Source organism: Dipodomys spectabilis, unplaced genomic scaffold (assembly GCF_019054845.1).
Source record: "Dipodomys spectabilis isolate Male_0828 unplaced genomic scaffold, ASM1905484v1 ptg000671l, whole genome shotgun sequence".
NCBI lineage: Eukaryota > Metazoa > Chordata > Mammalia > Rodentia > Heteromyidae > Dipodomys > Dipodomys spectabilis.
Genome location: NW_024871348.1, coordinates 477,346 through 494,584, shown reverse-complemented (window position 1 = coordinate 494,584; position 17,239 = coordinate 477,346). Strand labels below are relative to the sequence as shown.

The 17,239-nt window shown below is 51.2% G+C and overlaps 1 protein-coding gene across 6 annotated transcripts; it reads right to left on the bottom strand.

The window, feature by feature from the left end:
- Nucleotides 1-1,058: 1,058 nt before the first annotated feature.
- On the bottom strand, nt 1,059-16,253 carry Usp18 (ubiquitin specific peptidase 18). Of its 6 annotated transcripts, none has more exons than XM_042672128.1 (11): nt 16,132-16,253; nt 13,690-14,049; nt 12,745-12,841; nt 11,049-11,194; nt 8,770-8,849; nt 8,417-8,575; nt 7,965-8,060; nt 7,268-7,438; nt 4,886-5,017; nt 4,138-4,187; nt 1,059-1,745 (listed from the first exon to the last, which is right to left on the bottom strand). In XM_042672128.1, the coding sequence occupies exons 2-11, from the start codon at nt 13,943-13,945 to the stop codon at nt 1,700-1,702; spliced, it is 1,233 nt and encodes a 410-aa protein (XP_042528062.1). In that variant the 5' UTR covers nt 13,946-14,049; nt 16,132-16,253; the 3' UTR covers nt 1,059-1,699. The 6 variants fall into 6 exon arrangements, with proteins under 6 accessions (XP_042528062.1, XP_042528063.1, XP_042528064.1 ...); XM_042672129.1 differs by having other exon boundaries at nt 8,429-8,575; XM_042672130.1 differs by having other exon boundaries at nt 13,723-14,049.
- Nucleotides 16,254-17,239: the final 986 nt, after the last annotated feature.

Genomic DNA, 17,239 nt, shown 5'->3' with positions numbered 1-17,239 from the left:
ATCAGCAGTCGTTACCTGCAAAGCCTTAATCGCTGACAATGCCGAAATTATTCTTCCAACAAATATGCAAATCTCTAGAACTTGATATCCCAAAAGTTGTATGATATGAATTATTCTTCACCTACTAATTAGTACGGAATGACCGTTCATCCTCACCCAGTACCATGAAAAGTGCTTATTTTTCACGAGCTCTCTTCTCTTCACCCCATTCTAACCCCATCAGCCTGACTTTTCACCACACTAAATGATTACACTCAGTTTACCTCACCTATCCAAACAACCCTTACCATTAAAAAATAGGTGGCTCAGTGGTAGAGCGCTTGCCTTGCATGCCTGAGGCCCTGGGTTCGATTCCTCAGCACCACATAAACAAGAAAAAAAACAGAAGTGGTGCTGTGGCTCAAGTGGTAGAGCACTAGCCTTGCGCTGAGGGACAGCGCCCAGGCCCAGAGTTCAGGCCCCACGGCCGGACCAATATATATATATATATATATATATATATATATATATATATATATATATTTCAGGTCCTAGTTGTTACTGTGATACATCCATGGTATTCATTTCATTTTGTGTTTTATTTGAAGCAACTCTAAATCCGACTCTGATCATTTTCCCAGAATGGAGTCAGACAGAACCACTTCAACCTGTGCGCTTTCTCAGCTTCAGGGTGCTGGGACTCATAGTCCATAGAACATGGCTCTGCATGTCTTCTATGCCACAGGAACTGAGGCCAGGAGGCCAGTGCACATACGCCTAGTATGCCCTCTGGTGGGAATCGGGACCCACTGCACCCCGAGTCCTGACAGGACAGTGTGCAAGCCTAGGGCGCCCTCTGGTGGGCATCAGTGCTCACCGCACCCCGGGTCCTGATGAGGACAGCGCACAGGCCCAGAGCGCCCTCTGCTGGGCATTAGTGTTCGCCGCAGCCCGGGTCCTGAGCAGCGCAACTTCTTGAAAAGATCCAGTGGCCTTTGCTTTCACAGCTATATGTTTATAGCACAAGTCATTAGCAGCATATGTGTTTAATTACCCCATTAAGCTGCACACTACACTCCTTTTGAAAGAAATAACTTTATTTACTTATTGTGCCTCATTCACAAGAGTTATGGTTTGGATAAGAATTTCCTACACAGGATCCTGTGTTGAATGCTTACTCTCCAGGTGTGGTACATTTTCAAGGGCTCTGGAAACTTAGGGAGACGGGAGCCTAGCTGAAATAATTCATGGGCACTACTGGGCCTTGAACGCGGGGCTTAGGTGCAGTCCATCCCTGAGCTTTTTCACTCGAGCCGGCACATTAGCGTTTGAGCAATGGCTCCACTTCCAGCTTTTGTTTCAGTTGTCAATGGAAGGTAAGTCTCAAGGCTTTTTCTGCCCTATCTGGATTTGAACTCTCAAAGCCTCCTGAGTAGCTAGAATTTCAAGCAAGAGCCACAGATGCCCTGCACAAGCCTCAGCTCTCAAAAGATTCTGCCCCACAACATTGCTAGACAAGGGACCAGGCCTCTGTCACAGGACATTTGGAGACAAACCACATCCAAACCACACCAGTAACCATTCATGGTTATAACTTAACATTTAAATTATTACAGTTTTTATGTTTTTCCTCATTGTAGAATCTCCTAGAAGACTCAGCAGATCCAATGACAGGAAAAGAAATGAATTTGTCAGTCTCTGAAGGTTTAGAGTATATCCATTAACCTCTAATCTTCATGTAAACCAGAAGATATGCAGTTTCCTGCCTATAAAGAGAAATTTATCAGCATAGCAAAATGAAACATTTACAATGAAAGGCTATATGTATTTTTGGGTGGGTTGTGGGACTTGAACTCTGGGCCTGGGCACTGTCCCAGCTCAAAGCGAGGGCTCTACCACTTGAGCCATAAAGCCACTTCTAGTTTTCTGTAGCCAGTTACTTGGAGATAAGAGTCACAAACATTTTCCTGCCCAGGCTGGCTTTGAACCGCAATCCTCAGATCTCAGCCTCCTCAGTAGCTAGGATGACAGGAGTGAGCTACCAGTGCCTAGTTGAGGGGATATATTATTGATTCACAATAGGACCAAATTTCCAGGATAATGAAGCAAACCTTCATCTACCTAACCTGTCCGTCTCATCAAAGGGAAAGAAAATAGTGACTTGGGAAACTAACCTGCAAGTTCTTATTAGCTAACATACAAATCATGGACAGCATGGTGCTAACGGCTCATGCCTCTGATCCTAGCTACTCAGGAGGCTGAGATCTGAGGGTCATGGTTCAAAGGCAGCCTGGACAGAAAAGTCTGTGAGACTCTTATCTCCAATAAACTACTCAGAAAAAGCTGGAAGTAGCACTGTGGTTCGAGTGGTACAGCATTAATCTTGAATACAAAGAGGCTCAGGGATAGCACCCAGGCCCTGAGTTCAAACCCAGGACTAAAAGGAAGAAAGAAAGAAAGAAAGAAAGAAAGAAAGAAAGAAAGAAAGAAAGAAAGAAAGAAAGAAAGAAAGAAAGAAAGAAAGAAAGAAAGAAAGGAAGGAAGGAAGGAAGGAAGGAAGGAAGGAAGGAAGGAAGGAAGGAAGGAAGGAGGAAAGGACCAGGGACAGACATATTATGGGACTATAAGCCAACTCCAAGCCTGTTTTTTGTAAATAAACTTAATTGGAACATGGCCACTTACATCATTCATTCACGTGCTGTCTGTGGCACCCTGCATGTTGCAAGGGCAAAGCTGAGTAACAGCTACAGAAGCTATGCTCCAAAACCCTAAGTACTTCCTCTCTAACTTCTACAGAGAAAGTTTGCTAACCCCTATTCTAAATCACAGGGGAATGAATAACCAAAAATTGGCTAAGAACAGGCACCTAAGAGAAATTTTGAGAATAAATAAAATGAAAACATAAAAAGTAGGCAAAAGGAAGATATCAAACATAAACTCCACCTAATCCATTAATTATGAAATCAAACCTCTGATGTAGCTGAATATCACCTGGTACAAGCACCATCACCCCCAATACCACCTCCAGTACCTACACTGTCACCCCCATACCACCTCCACTACCTACACTGTCACCTCAATACCACCACCACTACCTACACTGTCACCTCAATACCACCTCCACGACCTACACTGTCACCCCCATATCACCTCCAGTACCTACACTGTCCCCCCCACATCACCTCCAGTACCTACACTGTCACCTCAATACCACCTCCACTACCTACACTGTCACCCCCAATACCACCTCCACTACCTACACCGTCAGTTCCATTTCCACCTCCAGTACATATAAAAATCTCTGCCTTAACTTTACCCAGCTTTTCTCTCTAGGTTAATTACTACGTCAGTATCATGTCCTGATGCTTACTGAGAAAGAGAAGAGTGGTCCTGGCCCCTGCTCTTCTGGGCACCACTGGCTCACACTTGTAACCCTTGTTATTCAGGAGGCTTAGATCAGAGAATTCAGGTTCAAAGCCAGGAGAGCAGAAAAGTCTTTGATACTCTTATCTCAAATTAACCACACAAAAGCAGGCCGTGGAGTTGTGGTTCATGTGGTAGAGCACTAGCCTTGAGTGAAAAAGCTCAATGCCTAGGCCTAGACTTCAAACCCAAGAACCAGCAACAAAAATAAAAAAAATAAAAAAAAAAGCACATGGTCTGGTGTGAGGGGAAAAGTCGCAAAATCAAAAAACATTTTGAAGTGTAATAAAGGAGGCCTGCTCAAAAAGCAACGAAAGCAAATAAGATAGCCCTGCCTTTGGAGCTCCAGCGGTGCAATCGGTTAGCGCGGTACTGATAAGATAGCCCCGCCAATCCGCTGGGGCCCATCAGTAAAGGCTTTGCGCAGTAGGAAAGACAGTGATTATCAAAACACCACTAGGCACTTGCTCAGAAGATAAATTAGGACAGGGTCATAGAGACCAGAAAATACAGGTACACAGTTACAGAAGATGATGGACATGGTATTGGGACTTATGCCAGTGCTTTACTTAAGTCTAAATTCTGAGGGAAGTGTGGTGCCAGGGATGACTGCTGAAAGATGAGGCTGAATGGTAGTCAGTGGGGACTCTCGGATAAAGGCAATAGTTCATCCGTGCAGATTTCATAAAGCTCCAAGAACCCAGTGGACCCCATTCCCCCAAGTACTTCTCTTACCAGCGGTAGTGATGATTTCCATAGGTACACTGGACATCTTCCCAGGACACCTGGAAGAACATCACAGACATCAGCAGCTGGTTGGCAGCTGCTATTACGTGTTGACAGAACAGGGGACACTGTAATGTGCCCTGTTAGACTCCTGCAGAGAATGGAGAAGCCCACCCTGGCGACCACACAGCATCAGAGCATCTGGTGACACAACGCCGTGCATCCTGAGACCCTCTGTGATGTCCCCACTCACCTTGAAATGCTTACACCTATCCCAGAGTTTTACACCTTGCATCTTTAACGTCTCGCTCCACAGACGTTTCCTACAAAGCATAAACCTTCAAGGTACGGGGCTAAGAGCACCAGAAACCTAACACTGACACAAACAGATGCTTAGAAAGCAATAAACCATGGCTGGGAAGGTGGCTCAGTGGTAGAGTGCTCGCCTAGCATGCATGAAGCCCTGGGTTCCATTCCTCAGTACCACATACACAGAAAAAGCCGGAAGTGGCGCTGTGGCCGAAGTGGTAGGTAGAGCACTCACCTTGAACACAAAGAGGCTGGGGAACAGCACCCAGACCCTGAGTCTAAGCCCCAAGACAAGCAAGAAAATAAATAAATAAAGCAATAAACCTAGAGAATGGCTTTGAACCACAAAACTCCCCAGCTCCTACACACAAACTACAAGACCATAATGCGTCTTCAACTCTGAGCTGAGAATTCAGAGAAGGAGGAAAGTTTAGATGATGGTTCTCACCCAACAAACATTGGAGTCATTGAAGCAGAGCCATCTTCCATCCGCTGGATTCCGAATGTAGGCACAGTAATGACCGAAGTCTGCCATCCCTACGTGGGCTATCACAGCGAAGAGTTCATACTGTGCTTCACGCTGGAAGAGGACAAGGCTGTAAGCGACCCATCCCTCCTTTCCCAGCCCTGGTCTTTAATGAGGAAGCATATTTGCCAGGCACTTGTTTACTGCCTGCTCTAGGCCCGGCACTGATACTTCCAAGGAGCTCGAAGAAAAGACCTTGACCTGCAGAATTTCACAGCTAGTTGAAGAGAAGCATAACAAACCAGAACTGTGATGCCTGTGTTATATCAGACGCACGACCAGTAAGTGGGGGATGTTCAATTTTTGCCAAGTGGGAACTCTGAGGAAGTCTCTGTTAACAGTGCAGAAGGGTTTTTTAACATTGGCAGACAAGTTATCGGAAGGGAATTTGTTTTGGTTTGGTTTGGTTTGGGGGGGAAGGGGTTGTGAACTTTTTGTTTCACCTTGGTTTATTCTTTGTTTTTGTTGGTTTGTTTTGGAAGTTGCGGTTTGAACCCAGGGCCTCCTGCGTGCCAGGCAGGAGCCTTACCATTGAATCACACCCCTAGCTCTGTTCTGTGCTGTTTTTTCCTTCCCCAGGCAAACGTCGGGAACATGATTTCCCCCGCTTCAGGCTTCCTCTGGTTAATGGGCTGATAGACACATGCCACCATCTGAACAGAAGACAGTCTGAAAGTCTTCAGTTTGAGGTTAATGAAACTGTGAGAAATATGAGGTGACATTCAAAAAGGTGAGGAGAAGAAATGGAACTAGAATATCCACAAAACGCTGACAGCAAAGAACCCGAAAACGGACAGTGAAATGGCAGGACAGAAACCTTACAAAGACAGTAGGACACAAAGAGGAATGTTACAGACGCAAAGTCTCTACTACATGTGTCCATGAAGTGTTCCTTCCATTCCCTCAATATCTTAGAAAACTGTTTAAAAGAAAAGGGAACATTAGTAGTGAGAGTTTGGGCTGACTTTTTTGTTAGTCAAGAGTATTTCTTTCTTTCAAAAAAAAACCATAGCAGCAGAAACCCGACAGTGGTTATTAGGGGTTGTAATGAAAGATGCTGATCAAAGCGCACAAACTTCCAGTTAGACGGGAGGAATGGGTTTCAGAACAATGTCATACAGTATCGATGTGTTCCACACCGGAAAATGCTTTTCAAGAATTTTTACATACGCTCACCACAAAGACACAGGTGAAGTGATAAGTATGTTGTCTAGCTTGAGCTAATCTTTCCAAAATTTGAGGATGGGTGCGGTTGCACACCTATAATCCAGGTTCTCCAGAGGGGGGGATCAGAAAGGCTGTGGACAAAGTCAGCCTGGCCAGAAAGCTAGTGAGACTCCGATCTCAACAGACAAGGCAGACACAAGTGCACACCCGGAAGCCTGTCCCTGGGAGAGGCAGAGGTAGAAGAGCAGCCCAAGGTCAGGCCTGGACAAAAACAAACCACTGCCTGATAACAGAACTCAAGCAAAAAGGCCCAGCGGCTTGGCTCAGATGGTGAATGGCGATGTGCTTGCTACAGGCCCAGCGTGACACATTAGTCAGTGCCAAGACCACAAGACACCATTCCTCCGGCATGCGTACATCACAGCACCACACTGAAATCCCTACACACAAATACTTTCCATGTGTCAACATTGGAAAGAAGGCAGGTTTGTCCTGAATCTTTAAAGAAATTAACACTAGGAACAGCAAAGGCTTGTGGTGACATTGTTATAATGATAACCCCAGCACGGACCCCGGGGGACCACATGGTCATTAAAATCAATAATGCTTAGAAAAAAACAAAAACAGCCTTTCTTTTATTTGTGAGGCAGGGTCTTAACTGTGTAGCTCACACTGGCCTTGAACCAATGCCCCTCTGGTCTACGTCTCCCGGCCGCAAAGAAGATAGGCACGTGCCAACATACTGGCTGAAAAATAAATAAATAAATTGAATTTAAAATGCTTTTAAGCCCTCTGCCTTGAATATGCCTTTGCTTCTGTGACTCGCAGCAACCTGAGGCCAGCCTGTCCTCGGTGCGGGCCCCGCCTAGCCCGCAGAGGGCACACTTCCTCAGACAGAGCAGTGCTCAGAGGCTGAGCTCACCACGCCTGGCTCCCCTCCCGGGGGCGCTGCGCACCCAGCACAGGGCTGCTCCGAGCCCTCACACTGTGGAGGTGAGCTGAAGACCAAATCGCTAACCCGGGCCTGGGGAGCCTGAACCAGGGGATTCACCAGTCGGTGCCATCTAGCAGTCGAGGGGTAAGAGCGCTGAACCTGGAGGACGCCGTGTCTGGTAGGATCGATCCAGAACACCTCACCTGCTCTGCGTCCTCAGTGAAGTCTTGATGCTCAGCCAGAAGAACCTGACTGAGATCCAAGCGCTGAGGGAAGTGCAGCAAGTGGCAGACTTTCTCCGTCTGTGAGTTCCGAATGGAGAATCGCATCAGGTGAAGGGTCAGGGTTTGGGGCAGATGCGTCATCCTCAAGACCTGCAAAAGCAAAACTCACTGTGAGACGGGGCCCCGAGGCGCTTGCGGGAAGATCCTGAGACACGCCGGGCCTGGTGGCTCGTTCTCCTCCCCAGGGGCAGGGGTGCGGGGGACACACTGGGGAGCTGAAGGCTTCCATGGCAGAATCCATTCCTCTCCCCGGAGACTCAGGGGACGCTTGGCCGGCACAGCACTATGGACCTCAGACAAAAGCCGTGAGCTGCTCAGGGCTCCGCAGAGGTGCCTGGCCCTCAGAAACCAGGGGTCTGCTGTAGGGAGCGTCTCTAAAACGAAAGAGGAAACCCCACCGCCCCCACCCAGCCCCATGCCGTCACCTGCCACTCCTGGTGGAAGACTGTGGTCAAGAAGCGACATCCACAGCCCCGTCTATGAGAAGCCCGAGCGTCTGAACTAGCCTCACCACATCCCACCCCATGCGCCATCAGGAAGGGCCCGGAAGTGTCTGGAAAGCCGTGGCCCAGCAACAGCCCGCCCCGGAGACGCATCTGAACCTGAGGGTGGGCACCTGGCTTCCACGCGTCTTCGTCCCGCAGGCCTCGCAGAACCACTTGCTCTTGCTGGCTAACTCCCTGGGGTGGAAAAAACAGCGCAGGGCCTCCTCCTGCCGGCGGAGGCCGCAGGGAAAGGCCGCGTCAGCAGACCCTTTCCATGGGCACGCGGCCACCCCACAGGTGAGGGCTGAGCTCCGCTGCAGGTTCCCCCACTGTCCCCCAAGCACCCCACTACCAGCGCTACATCTGTCAGGATCTTCCACCCACTGGAGGAGAAAACACAAGGAGCCCTGGTTAATACGAGGGTGAGAAAATGAGAAACAGGATAGAACTTCTGCTGCTGCTCAAAGAAATTGGCCACCTAGAGCCATGCAAGTGAAACAGAGTTGTTAGTGTCCGCGGGTGGAAGGACACGGGGAACTGGCATGTCGGGGGGAACTGGCATGGCGGGGCGACCCTTTCTCACCCAGTCTCTCACCAGTGTTTGCAGAGGCTTTGCGTCCGCGTCATAGAGAGGGAGGGAGAGGGTCAGCATACTGCTGTTCCTACTGCTCTCTCTGGTACAGAGGAGGCAAACCAGGGACTCCTTCACCCGGATCGTGTACAGGGCCTGCAGCCTCTCTACCTGCAAGAAGGCGCCAAGGACGGGTGAGGCTATGGCCACAGTTGGACCTGTTGGACTGACGAGCCCTGACGCTCCCGGCAGGTACCGGGAAGGACACCAGGAACCGTGGCAAGCGGTCTCCACGGATCCCTTACTACAAATGCACAATGGTGAGCGACCTCTACAGGTCCTGGGATTCCAGCTTCAGCTCTTACCAAGTCCACATCATCTATTTGATCCTTAAGAAGGTTCCAGAACGTGAGGTAGAGCTGAGCAGCATCGTGCTGGACAAACACTGGTTAAAAAAAAGGAACAGCGCATCAGTGCGGTCGCTGGAGAAGTCCCATGTCCTCACGACCCCTAGCTACGTGAACACTCACCACCTTGCCTTTGACTCTCCCAACTCCCAAAAGAGGTCAGGAGGTACCACATGTCAGGCACTCAGGAAGGGAGAAGCATTCTTGGTGCTGGATTAGACAGCGCCTCTTAAACTTAAGCCTCGGGAAGGGAACAAGGCTGTGCTCTACGCACTCTGAAGGGTATGGTACACCGGCAGCCTCAGTGGAGGGGCAAAGGCTTGCCACAGAAAAGCCAGAGCAGGAGCTGAACTCCCTGAGCGGCGCAGAGAGGTGGGCACATGCTGCCGGGCCGGCCGGGGGCTGCCGGGCATGCCCCGCCTGGCCCCACTGGATTCCGTAGAACAGACCAGCTCCAGGGACTCTCCAGAGCACAGGAGCGGCGCCTCCTCGCTCCATCCGCTGCTCTGTTCCCAGCCTGCACCTGGCCAAGCCAGAACTCTGAAGGGAGGCGCAGACCACCAGACGGAGCGCCAGACGGCATTCCTTCTCAGCAATGATAGAAAAACGACTCTTTTTTTGCTTTACTTTTTTTTTTTTTTATTTATTTTTGGGTCCGGTTGTGGGGCCTGAACTCTGGGCCTGGGCGCTGTCCCTCAGCTCTTCAGCTCAAGGCGAGCACTCTACCACTTGAGCCACAGCGCCACTTCCGGCTTTTTTTCTTTTTGCTTATTTGGTGCTGAGGATCAAACCCAGGGCCTCAAGCATGCAAGGCAAGTGCTTTACCACTGAGCCACCTTCCCAGCCCCGTTTTGCTTTACTTTTTTTATATACTGGTCCTGGGGTTTGAACTCAGGGCTGGGCGCTGTCCCTGAGCTTTTTTTCCTCAAGGCTGGTGCTCTACCACTTGAGCTACGGTTGAACTTTCAGCTTCTTTTGTTTTTGGTTAATTGGAGATAACAGTCTGGTGGGCTTTCTTACCCAGGCTGGTTTCCAACTGTGATCCTCACATCTCGGCCTCCACAGTACCTAGCGTGAGCCACAGGTCCCTAGTTTTTTTTTGTTTTTTTTTAATGTTCTACCAGTTATCGCTTTTGTAAATTGCCATTTCTTTCTCTGTAGTTCTTCTTTTCACTCTCCCCGTCTTAGACTTACAGAGCATTGTACTCTAGGTTTATTCTACCTTCTTCCTTTGTTTCGTTTTTCATCCCTAGCTTTTCTGTCACCTTGCAATTTTTTTTTAGGGGGGGGGGGGTCCGGTCATGGGGCCTGAACTCCGGGGCCTGGGCGCTGTCCCTCAGCTCTTCAGCTCAAGGATAGCGCTCTACCACTTGAGCCACAGCACCACTTCTGGCTTTTTTCTTTTTGCTTATGTGATGCTGAGAAATCGAACCCAGGGCTTCAGGCATGCAAGGCAAGCGTTCTACCACTGAGCCACCTTCCCAGCTCCAGAACACTAGTTCTTATTAGCCCATTGGACTTACTGTAAATATTTGGTTAGATACAAAATCAATAAGATTGTTAGTACTGAGTTGGTGGGTGGTGAAAAAATGGATTATCAACCCAGCTAATACCCATTTCTGTCAGAATACAGACAACATTTCAATGTATGTTTTTCAGACAACTAAATCCCCAAACTTTAAATTGGGTTTAAATGTCAAATTTTTTTTCTGCCGGTCCGGGGGCTTGAACTTAGGGCCTGGCTGCTGTCCTTCAGCCTTTGTGCTCAAGACTAGCACTCTACCACTTGAGCTACAGCGCCACTTCCCAGCTTTTTCTGAGTAGTTTATGGGAGATAAGAGTCTCACAAACTTTTCTGGCTGGGGTGGCTTTGATCAGTGATCCTCTGATCTCAGCCTCCTGAGTAGCTAGGATGACAGGTGGGAACCACCAGCGCCTGGCTGAACAAAGCTTAGCATAGGAGCACAACAGGTATGAAAAGAAAAGGCAATATGACATCTCAAAAAAGTCAACAATCACACAGAAAGGGTGAGAATGACCACTAGGTCGAGGATGACAGAATGAGCAATGAGAACTGACCATTCTCAGTGAAGTCAGGGAACACTGACCACTTGAACCTCCTCTCCCGTCCCTCTCCCCTCCCCCTCCCCTCCCCTCTGCCCTCCCTTCCCCAGTTCTCTCTGGCTAAGGCCCACTGCAGACAAGGGCAGGAGCCACGGCTGAGCGGGGCATCTTACGTGGCACGTTGTGCTTCTGGAGGCAGCAGGCCAGCTCCGTGGGCCGCACCGCCTTCTGCCGGCTGTCCTGCATCTTCTCCAGCAGTAAAAGCAGCTGGAACGGGACACTTCTCTTTTGCTCTTCTGCTTCCTTTGGCACTGATATTCTGTCAAGTGAGAACAGTCCCAGGAACCTCTTCACCTGCACCATTTTCCATGTGCATTGCATCACTTGGAGAAATCTCCAGCTCCAGGCCACTCCCTTCCCGTGAATTAGACCAGAGCTCAGGCAGTGCGTGGGGTTAAATGGGCAGCCACATGAGGGCTGGCACAGAACCCTCCAACCCCCCCACCCCCAAAATTCACACTACAGTGAAGATAAATTGTGCTCAGGTGTAAAACAGGGACAGACCGAGTGAGCAGGAGGGGGCCAGGGCAGGTGGAGGGAGGGCGAGCATGAAGAGTAGCTCGTGTGCATGTAGGAAAAGAGAATAAGGAAGACTATCACAATCGTTTAAAATGAGGCCGGGCATAAGAAAGAAAGAATAAGAGGGATAAATTTGATCAACGTATAATATGTATAGGAATATAATGAAAGCTGTACAATTAACAAACACTAATAAAAAGGTTAAAATGAACAGAAAATAAATCAGGTCATTAAAGTATACATAAATTTGTGTTTTGAATATCCAGTTATTCACAGTGATTTGGACTTTTGAAAGCCTTCTCAAAAATTTCCAGGAAAAAAAATATTTTTCACAAGATTCTGGACCCATATGTACAGCAAGCAGCAAAAGGTCCAGCCGAACCACTTCAGATTAACAAAGCAAAGTCTGGGTTAGGTCCTGGAAAGAAGGCCAACCGAAAAAAATGCCATTGTGCCTGGGCAGTGGTTCACTTCATTGTGGACATCTCCAACTTCTTCAGCAAGTGGAGAAAAGGAGGTAGCTTAGGGCAAAAATAATGAATGCTGAAGTGTGTCTGTGCGTAAACATACTGGTCCCAGTGACTTTCTCCAGTATTGCTCTAGTTCCAACTCCCTTTTATTCAAACCAGTGCTGAAAATTCTATCTGTATGTTCAAATCACCCACGAAGTGTTTCTAAAGTACTAGTCACTGGGCATAGGAGGTGTTTGCCTTAGCAGACAGAAGCAGGAGGAAAGGAAGGAGAGAGGGAAGGGGAAGGAAAAGAAAGGAAGAAATGCCCCAGACCCCACCACAGGCCAACTGAGCACAAATAACTGAAGACGGGACCAAGCATGGGTATAGTTCTTAAAGATTCTTGCCAGGTGGCTTACATCCTAGCTACTCAAGAAGCTGAGACTGGAGAATCATGATTCAAAGCCAACCCCAGGCAGGAAAGTCAGTAAGACTCTCATCTCCAATTAACTACCAAAAAAGCTGCAAGTGGACCTGTGGCTCAAATAGTAGATCATGAGTCTTGAGCCAAAAAACTCAAGGACAGCACCCAGGCTCTGGGTTCGAGCCCCAGGACACACACACACAGACAGACAAACACACACACACACACACACACACACACACACACACACACACACACACACACACACACTCTTAAGTGATTCTAATTTGTAGCCCAGAATACACAGGAAAATATTTCCCCCTTCTGGCAATTTATGATAGAAGGCTTCTAAAAGTCCAAGTCACTACGAAAAAATAAAATAAGACACAGTTGCATCACCTGAGTAAGTCTTACCTCTTCAATATCTTCGTGAACTCCACGTTCATAATGAATACCTGAATCAGGGCGTTAAGACAGCAGGTCTGTCCAATGTTGTGTAAACCAACTGGGCCTAAAAAGAAAAGAGGAAAAATGCTAAGGGAAACACGTAATATTCAACAAAAATCAGATGTTTTTCTTGAATCTATTAAGGCTGTGAAATGTGATATTCTCTCTGAATTCACTAGGGAACTTTTAACTAATTAGGAGATAAGATATCAAGCATGAAACTTTAGAATGCTAAATGATAAGGTTAAGTTTGAACAGCCTATTAAGGGAAAAAAAGACATGTCACAAAACAAGAGTATCATTCCCTGCAAAATTAGTAGTATAAAGCACTTATTAGAAGAAAACATTAAAAAGCAGCCATTACTGAAAGTTTATCTGAGGGGACTGTGGGTCTTCTCACTCCACATCCAAACTGCTCTGCACAACTGAGCAAAAATGGGTGTCCAGAGGGCTCTGGGACAGGAGAAGTGTCAGCCAGTCTGTGTCACCCTCCAGGGGAGGATTCCCGAGCCAGGTCTCCACCACAGATGGGGAGGGAAAAAAATAACAGCCTGGAGGAAGGGTCACCTGCTCCAACATCTCTAATCACCAGAGACAAAAGCCAGAACGACTGTAGGGGATATTCGCAAACCTGACACACTAGCAGCCAATCTCCCAGCTCACAAGATGAGCCGTTGGAAAGGGGGGGATGCTAATAAAGCAGGGGGAAGTACATGCCCCAGACGCCTGCTCCCAAATCAGCAGGGCACCTTGCCTCCAGAGGGACTTGCACAGAGGTGACAGGGAAGACTGAAACCGAGGAGGACCGCCAGCTACCATCTGCCACGCAAACATTTAAAGCAATGTCCTCTGCTAGGAACTGTTAACTCCATTTTAGACGCAGACACTGAAGCACAGGAGACCAGGACCTACTAATATAATGACAGCTCTGAGGCTGCAGAGTACCGTGAGTAATTGCTAAGTGTTGCTGCACACTGAGAACGAGGGAAGCGAGGCTCTCCTGACCGTGAGGGTGGTCCCAGGCACTAAGATGCTCTCTTAGCTGCACCCTCTTCTTCCTCTTCATCTTGCTGTCTTCTCTCATCTCATCGAGTTCTCCTGGGCAATGCTGAGACGCAGCCAGGATGGACTGGTAATTTTCCCTCAGGAACGCAAACACCTTGCCCATGAGTGATCACTCTAAAATCCCCAGGCCAAGGGTGCTGGCTGGTGCTCAAGACTCCACAATTCTACTGCCAGGAAGCGTTTCCATGAGCCGGGGCAGAAGAACCTCTGTGAAAACATATAACAGAGAGGTAAGGACAAGAGAGAGCAAAGCCAAGTTCTTGCATTCGGTTCTGAGTCAGCTCTAAGAGGGGTTAATTCTGTGAGGAGTTGGAGCATAAAACTCCAAATTTGGGCCAGGCACCCGTGGCTCACACCTGTCATCCCAGCTACTCAGGAGGCTGAGATCTGAGGATCTCAGTTCAAAGCCAGCCCAGGAAGGAAAGTCCCCGAGACTCCTATCTCCAATAAACCACCAGAAAACTGGAAGTGGTGCTGTGGCTCAAGCTCTCAAGAGAGCTTGCCTTGAGCTGAAGAGCTGAAAGTCACACAACATCCAAATGCATGCTACAGGTGGCAAGAAGACTTTCAGCTGAAGCATAAAAGCCTTACATGTGGCTCTGAAACCGTCACTCAGCAAAGACACAGATCAAGACAATGTAGCTCAGATATACAATGAAATAAATCATTAAATGATTACAATACTGAATTACCATTTGTGGCAATGTAGGTGACTCTAGGTGACATTATACCACGTGAAATAAGTCAGGCACAAAAAGACAAATACTGAAAGTATTATTTATATGTAGATGCAGGGGAAAAAACAGCGATATCTCAGGAGACTAGAACAGGGGTTCCCAGAGATTGGATAGGGTGGGGGTATGGAGAGATTATTGTTAGCAAAAGGCACTCGTAGGTACAGAGCTTCTAAGGTTCCATACCGCCGTAAGCGGTCTATCTCAAAGTAGCGAAGGGAGGATTTTCAATGTTTCCAGGGCCGTGAAACCATGCGAGGCGAGGTGGGACTAGGCCAGTTACCTTCACTTGACACCCACACTGTACACAATTATTGAGATCTTAGAGTCCACAGAACAAATCTGTGCGCAAATCAAAACTTTCAAAAATCGATTTTAAAGGCAGCTGTCAACCACTGATCCTCTTACAAGGCCCAAGCTTGGGGGACTTAGCTAGCGGACAATTCAGCTGAAGATTCCCTCAGCAGAAGCAAGGGTACGGTGTGGACATGCGGCTGCCAGGTCTCAGGGGAAACAGGAAAGGCCAGGCAGGTGGCAAAGGACAGCCAGGAAGGCAGGGGACCAAAGGCAGAGGGGAAGCGAACTGAGCTGTCTGTGAGGGGAGGGGAGCAGGCCAGAGGGCGTGGCTGAGTGATGAGACACAGACACACACACAGACAGACACACAGACAGACACAGACATGGACACACAGACACAGACATGGATACACAGACACACACGGACACACACAGACACACACGGACACGCGCACACACACACACACACACGCACACACACACACACACAGACACAGACATGGACACACAGACACACACACAGACACAAACATGGACACACAGACACACACGGACACACACACATGCACACACAGACACACACATGGACGCACACACACGGACACACACAGACACACACGGACACATGGACACACATAGACACATACACAGACACATGGATACACACACGGACACACACACACACACCAGAGGAGAGGTTGGCTGAAGGCCCACCCTCACCCCAGCTCCAAACATAACCCCAAAGTACTGAACAAAGTCACCCCACCCTTCCTGAAATCGGCACCCTTAAAGTGAGGGGCAGAGCCAGTGGGGTCCTCGGGGAGCACGGGCTGTCCCAAAGGGGGGGACCCCAACTCCCCAGACTGGAGGAGGTCAAGGTTCAATGCCGAGAGGACAAATCACAACTGCGGTCAAGCAACCCAAGCAGGCTCCGTCCTCCAAACTCAGAGCAGCGGGACCACGCCGGGTCTGGATTCTCTCTCGGCTGAACCTTATCTGAGACCCACTCCAGCATCCATAAACCCTTCTGCCTCAGTCTCCCCTCCTGCCCCAGTCTCCCCCCTCCCGCCTCGGTCTCCCCCCTCCCGCCTCGGTCTCCCCCCTCCAGCCTCGGTCTCCCCCCTCCCGCCTCGGTCTCCCCCCTCCCGCCTCGGTCTCCCCCCTCCCGCCTCGGTCTCCCTCCTCCCGCCTCGGTCTCCCCCGCCCCGGGCCCCCCGCATCCCGGCCCCGCACCCCGGACCGCGCTGCGCTCCCCTACCCGAGCGCTCGGCTCTGGGGAAGGCCGCTCGGACGCGGGCGGGCGGGCCGGCTCCAGCGCCCCGGCCCCGGGTTGGAGCCTGCCCCTCCTCCGGGTGGGGACCCGGCCCCGCCGCCCGCCGCACACTCGCCTGAGCCCGCGCCGAGCCCGCGCCGGTCTGCGGAGGGCGCGCGTCGGGGGGCGCTCCGCGGCGACCAGGACCCGCCCGGTTCCGCCCAGTCCCCGCCCCAACACGCCCACCGCGGCTCAGGCCCCGCCCCGGCCCCGCCCTCCCCGGCCCCGGCCCCGCCCCCTACACCACGCTTTCGTTTTCCTCTGAACGGAAAGCGAAACTCAGCCCGGGCCCTGCTGGAGCCTGGCGGGGGGCGGGGCCGGAGGGCGGGGCAGGGGCGGGGCCAGAGGGCGGGGCCGGGCTGCACGGAGGGCGGGGGCGGGGCCGGAGGGCGGGGCCGGATGGAGGGGGCGGGGCCGGGCCGCACGGAGGGCGGGGGCGGGGGCAAGGGAGGCCTGGCCGCACGGAGGGCGGGGGCGGGGCCGGAGGGTGGGGGCGGGGCCGGAGGGCGGGGCCGAAGGGCGGGGCCGAAGGGCGGGGCCGGGGCCTGGCCGCACGGAGGGCGGGGGCGGGGGCGAGGCCTGGCCGCACGGAGGGCGGGGGCGGGGCCGCGGGGCGGGGCGGGGCCGCGGGGCGGGGCGGGGCCGCAGGGCGGGGCCGGGGCCTGGCCGCACGGAGGGCGGGGCCGTGACCCGCGTCGGAGGCCGCTCCGGCGGCAGCGCCGCTGTTCCCGGAAGTCTGGCCGAGCCTCTCCCCTGGGGAAGGGGGCGAGCGCCCCTGGACCCGGGTCATCGAGGCCGTCCGGGCAGGCCGTGCTGCCGGGACTGGAGGCGCTGCTCCCGGACCCGCGCTCCCGGACCGAGCCCGTGCTCCGGCTCAGCTGGGGGGGAGTGGAGCCGGGCTCAGCTGGGGGGGAGTGGGGCGGGCTCAGCTGGGGGGGAGTGGGGGCGGGCTCAGCTGGGGGGGAGGGGGGCCGGGCTCAGCTGGGGGGGAGTGGGGGCGGGCTCAGCTGGGGGGGAGTGGGGGCGGGCTCAGCTGGGGGGGAGTGGGGGCGGG

Excerpts from the sequence above, each read along its gene's own strand:
- Usp18 (XM_042672128.1), bottom strand. The coding sequence starts at position 13,945 with ATGGGCAAGGTGTTTGCGTTCCTGAGGGAAAATTACCAGTCCATCCTG. Across the intron at positions 8,576-8,769 it reads AAATAGATGATGTGGACTTG|GTAGAGAGGCTGCAGGCCCT; the intron begins GTAAGAGCTGAA and ends GCCTTCTTGCAG. Across the intron at positions 1,746-4,137 it reads GGAAATCATCACTACCGCTG|GCAGGAAACTGCATATCTTC; the intron begins GTAAGAGAAGTA and ends TTCTCTTTATAG.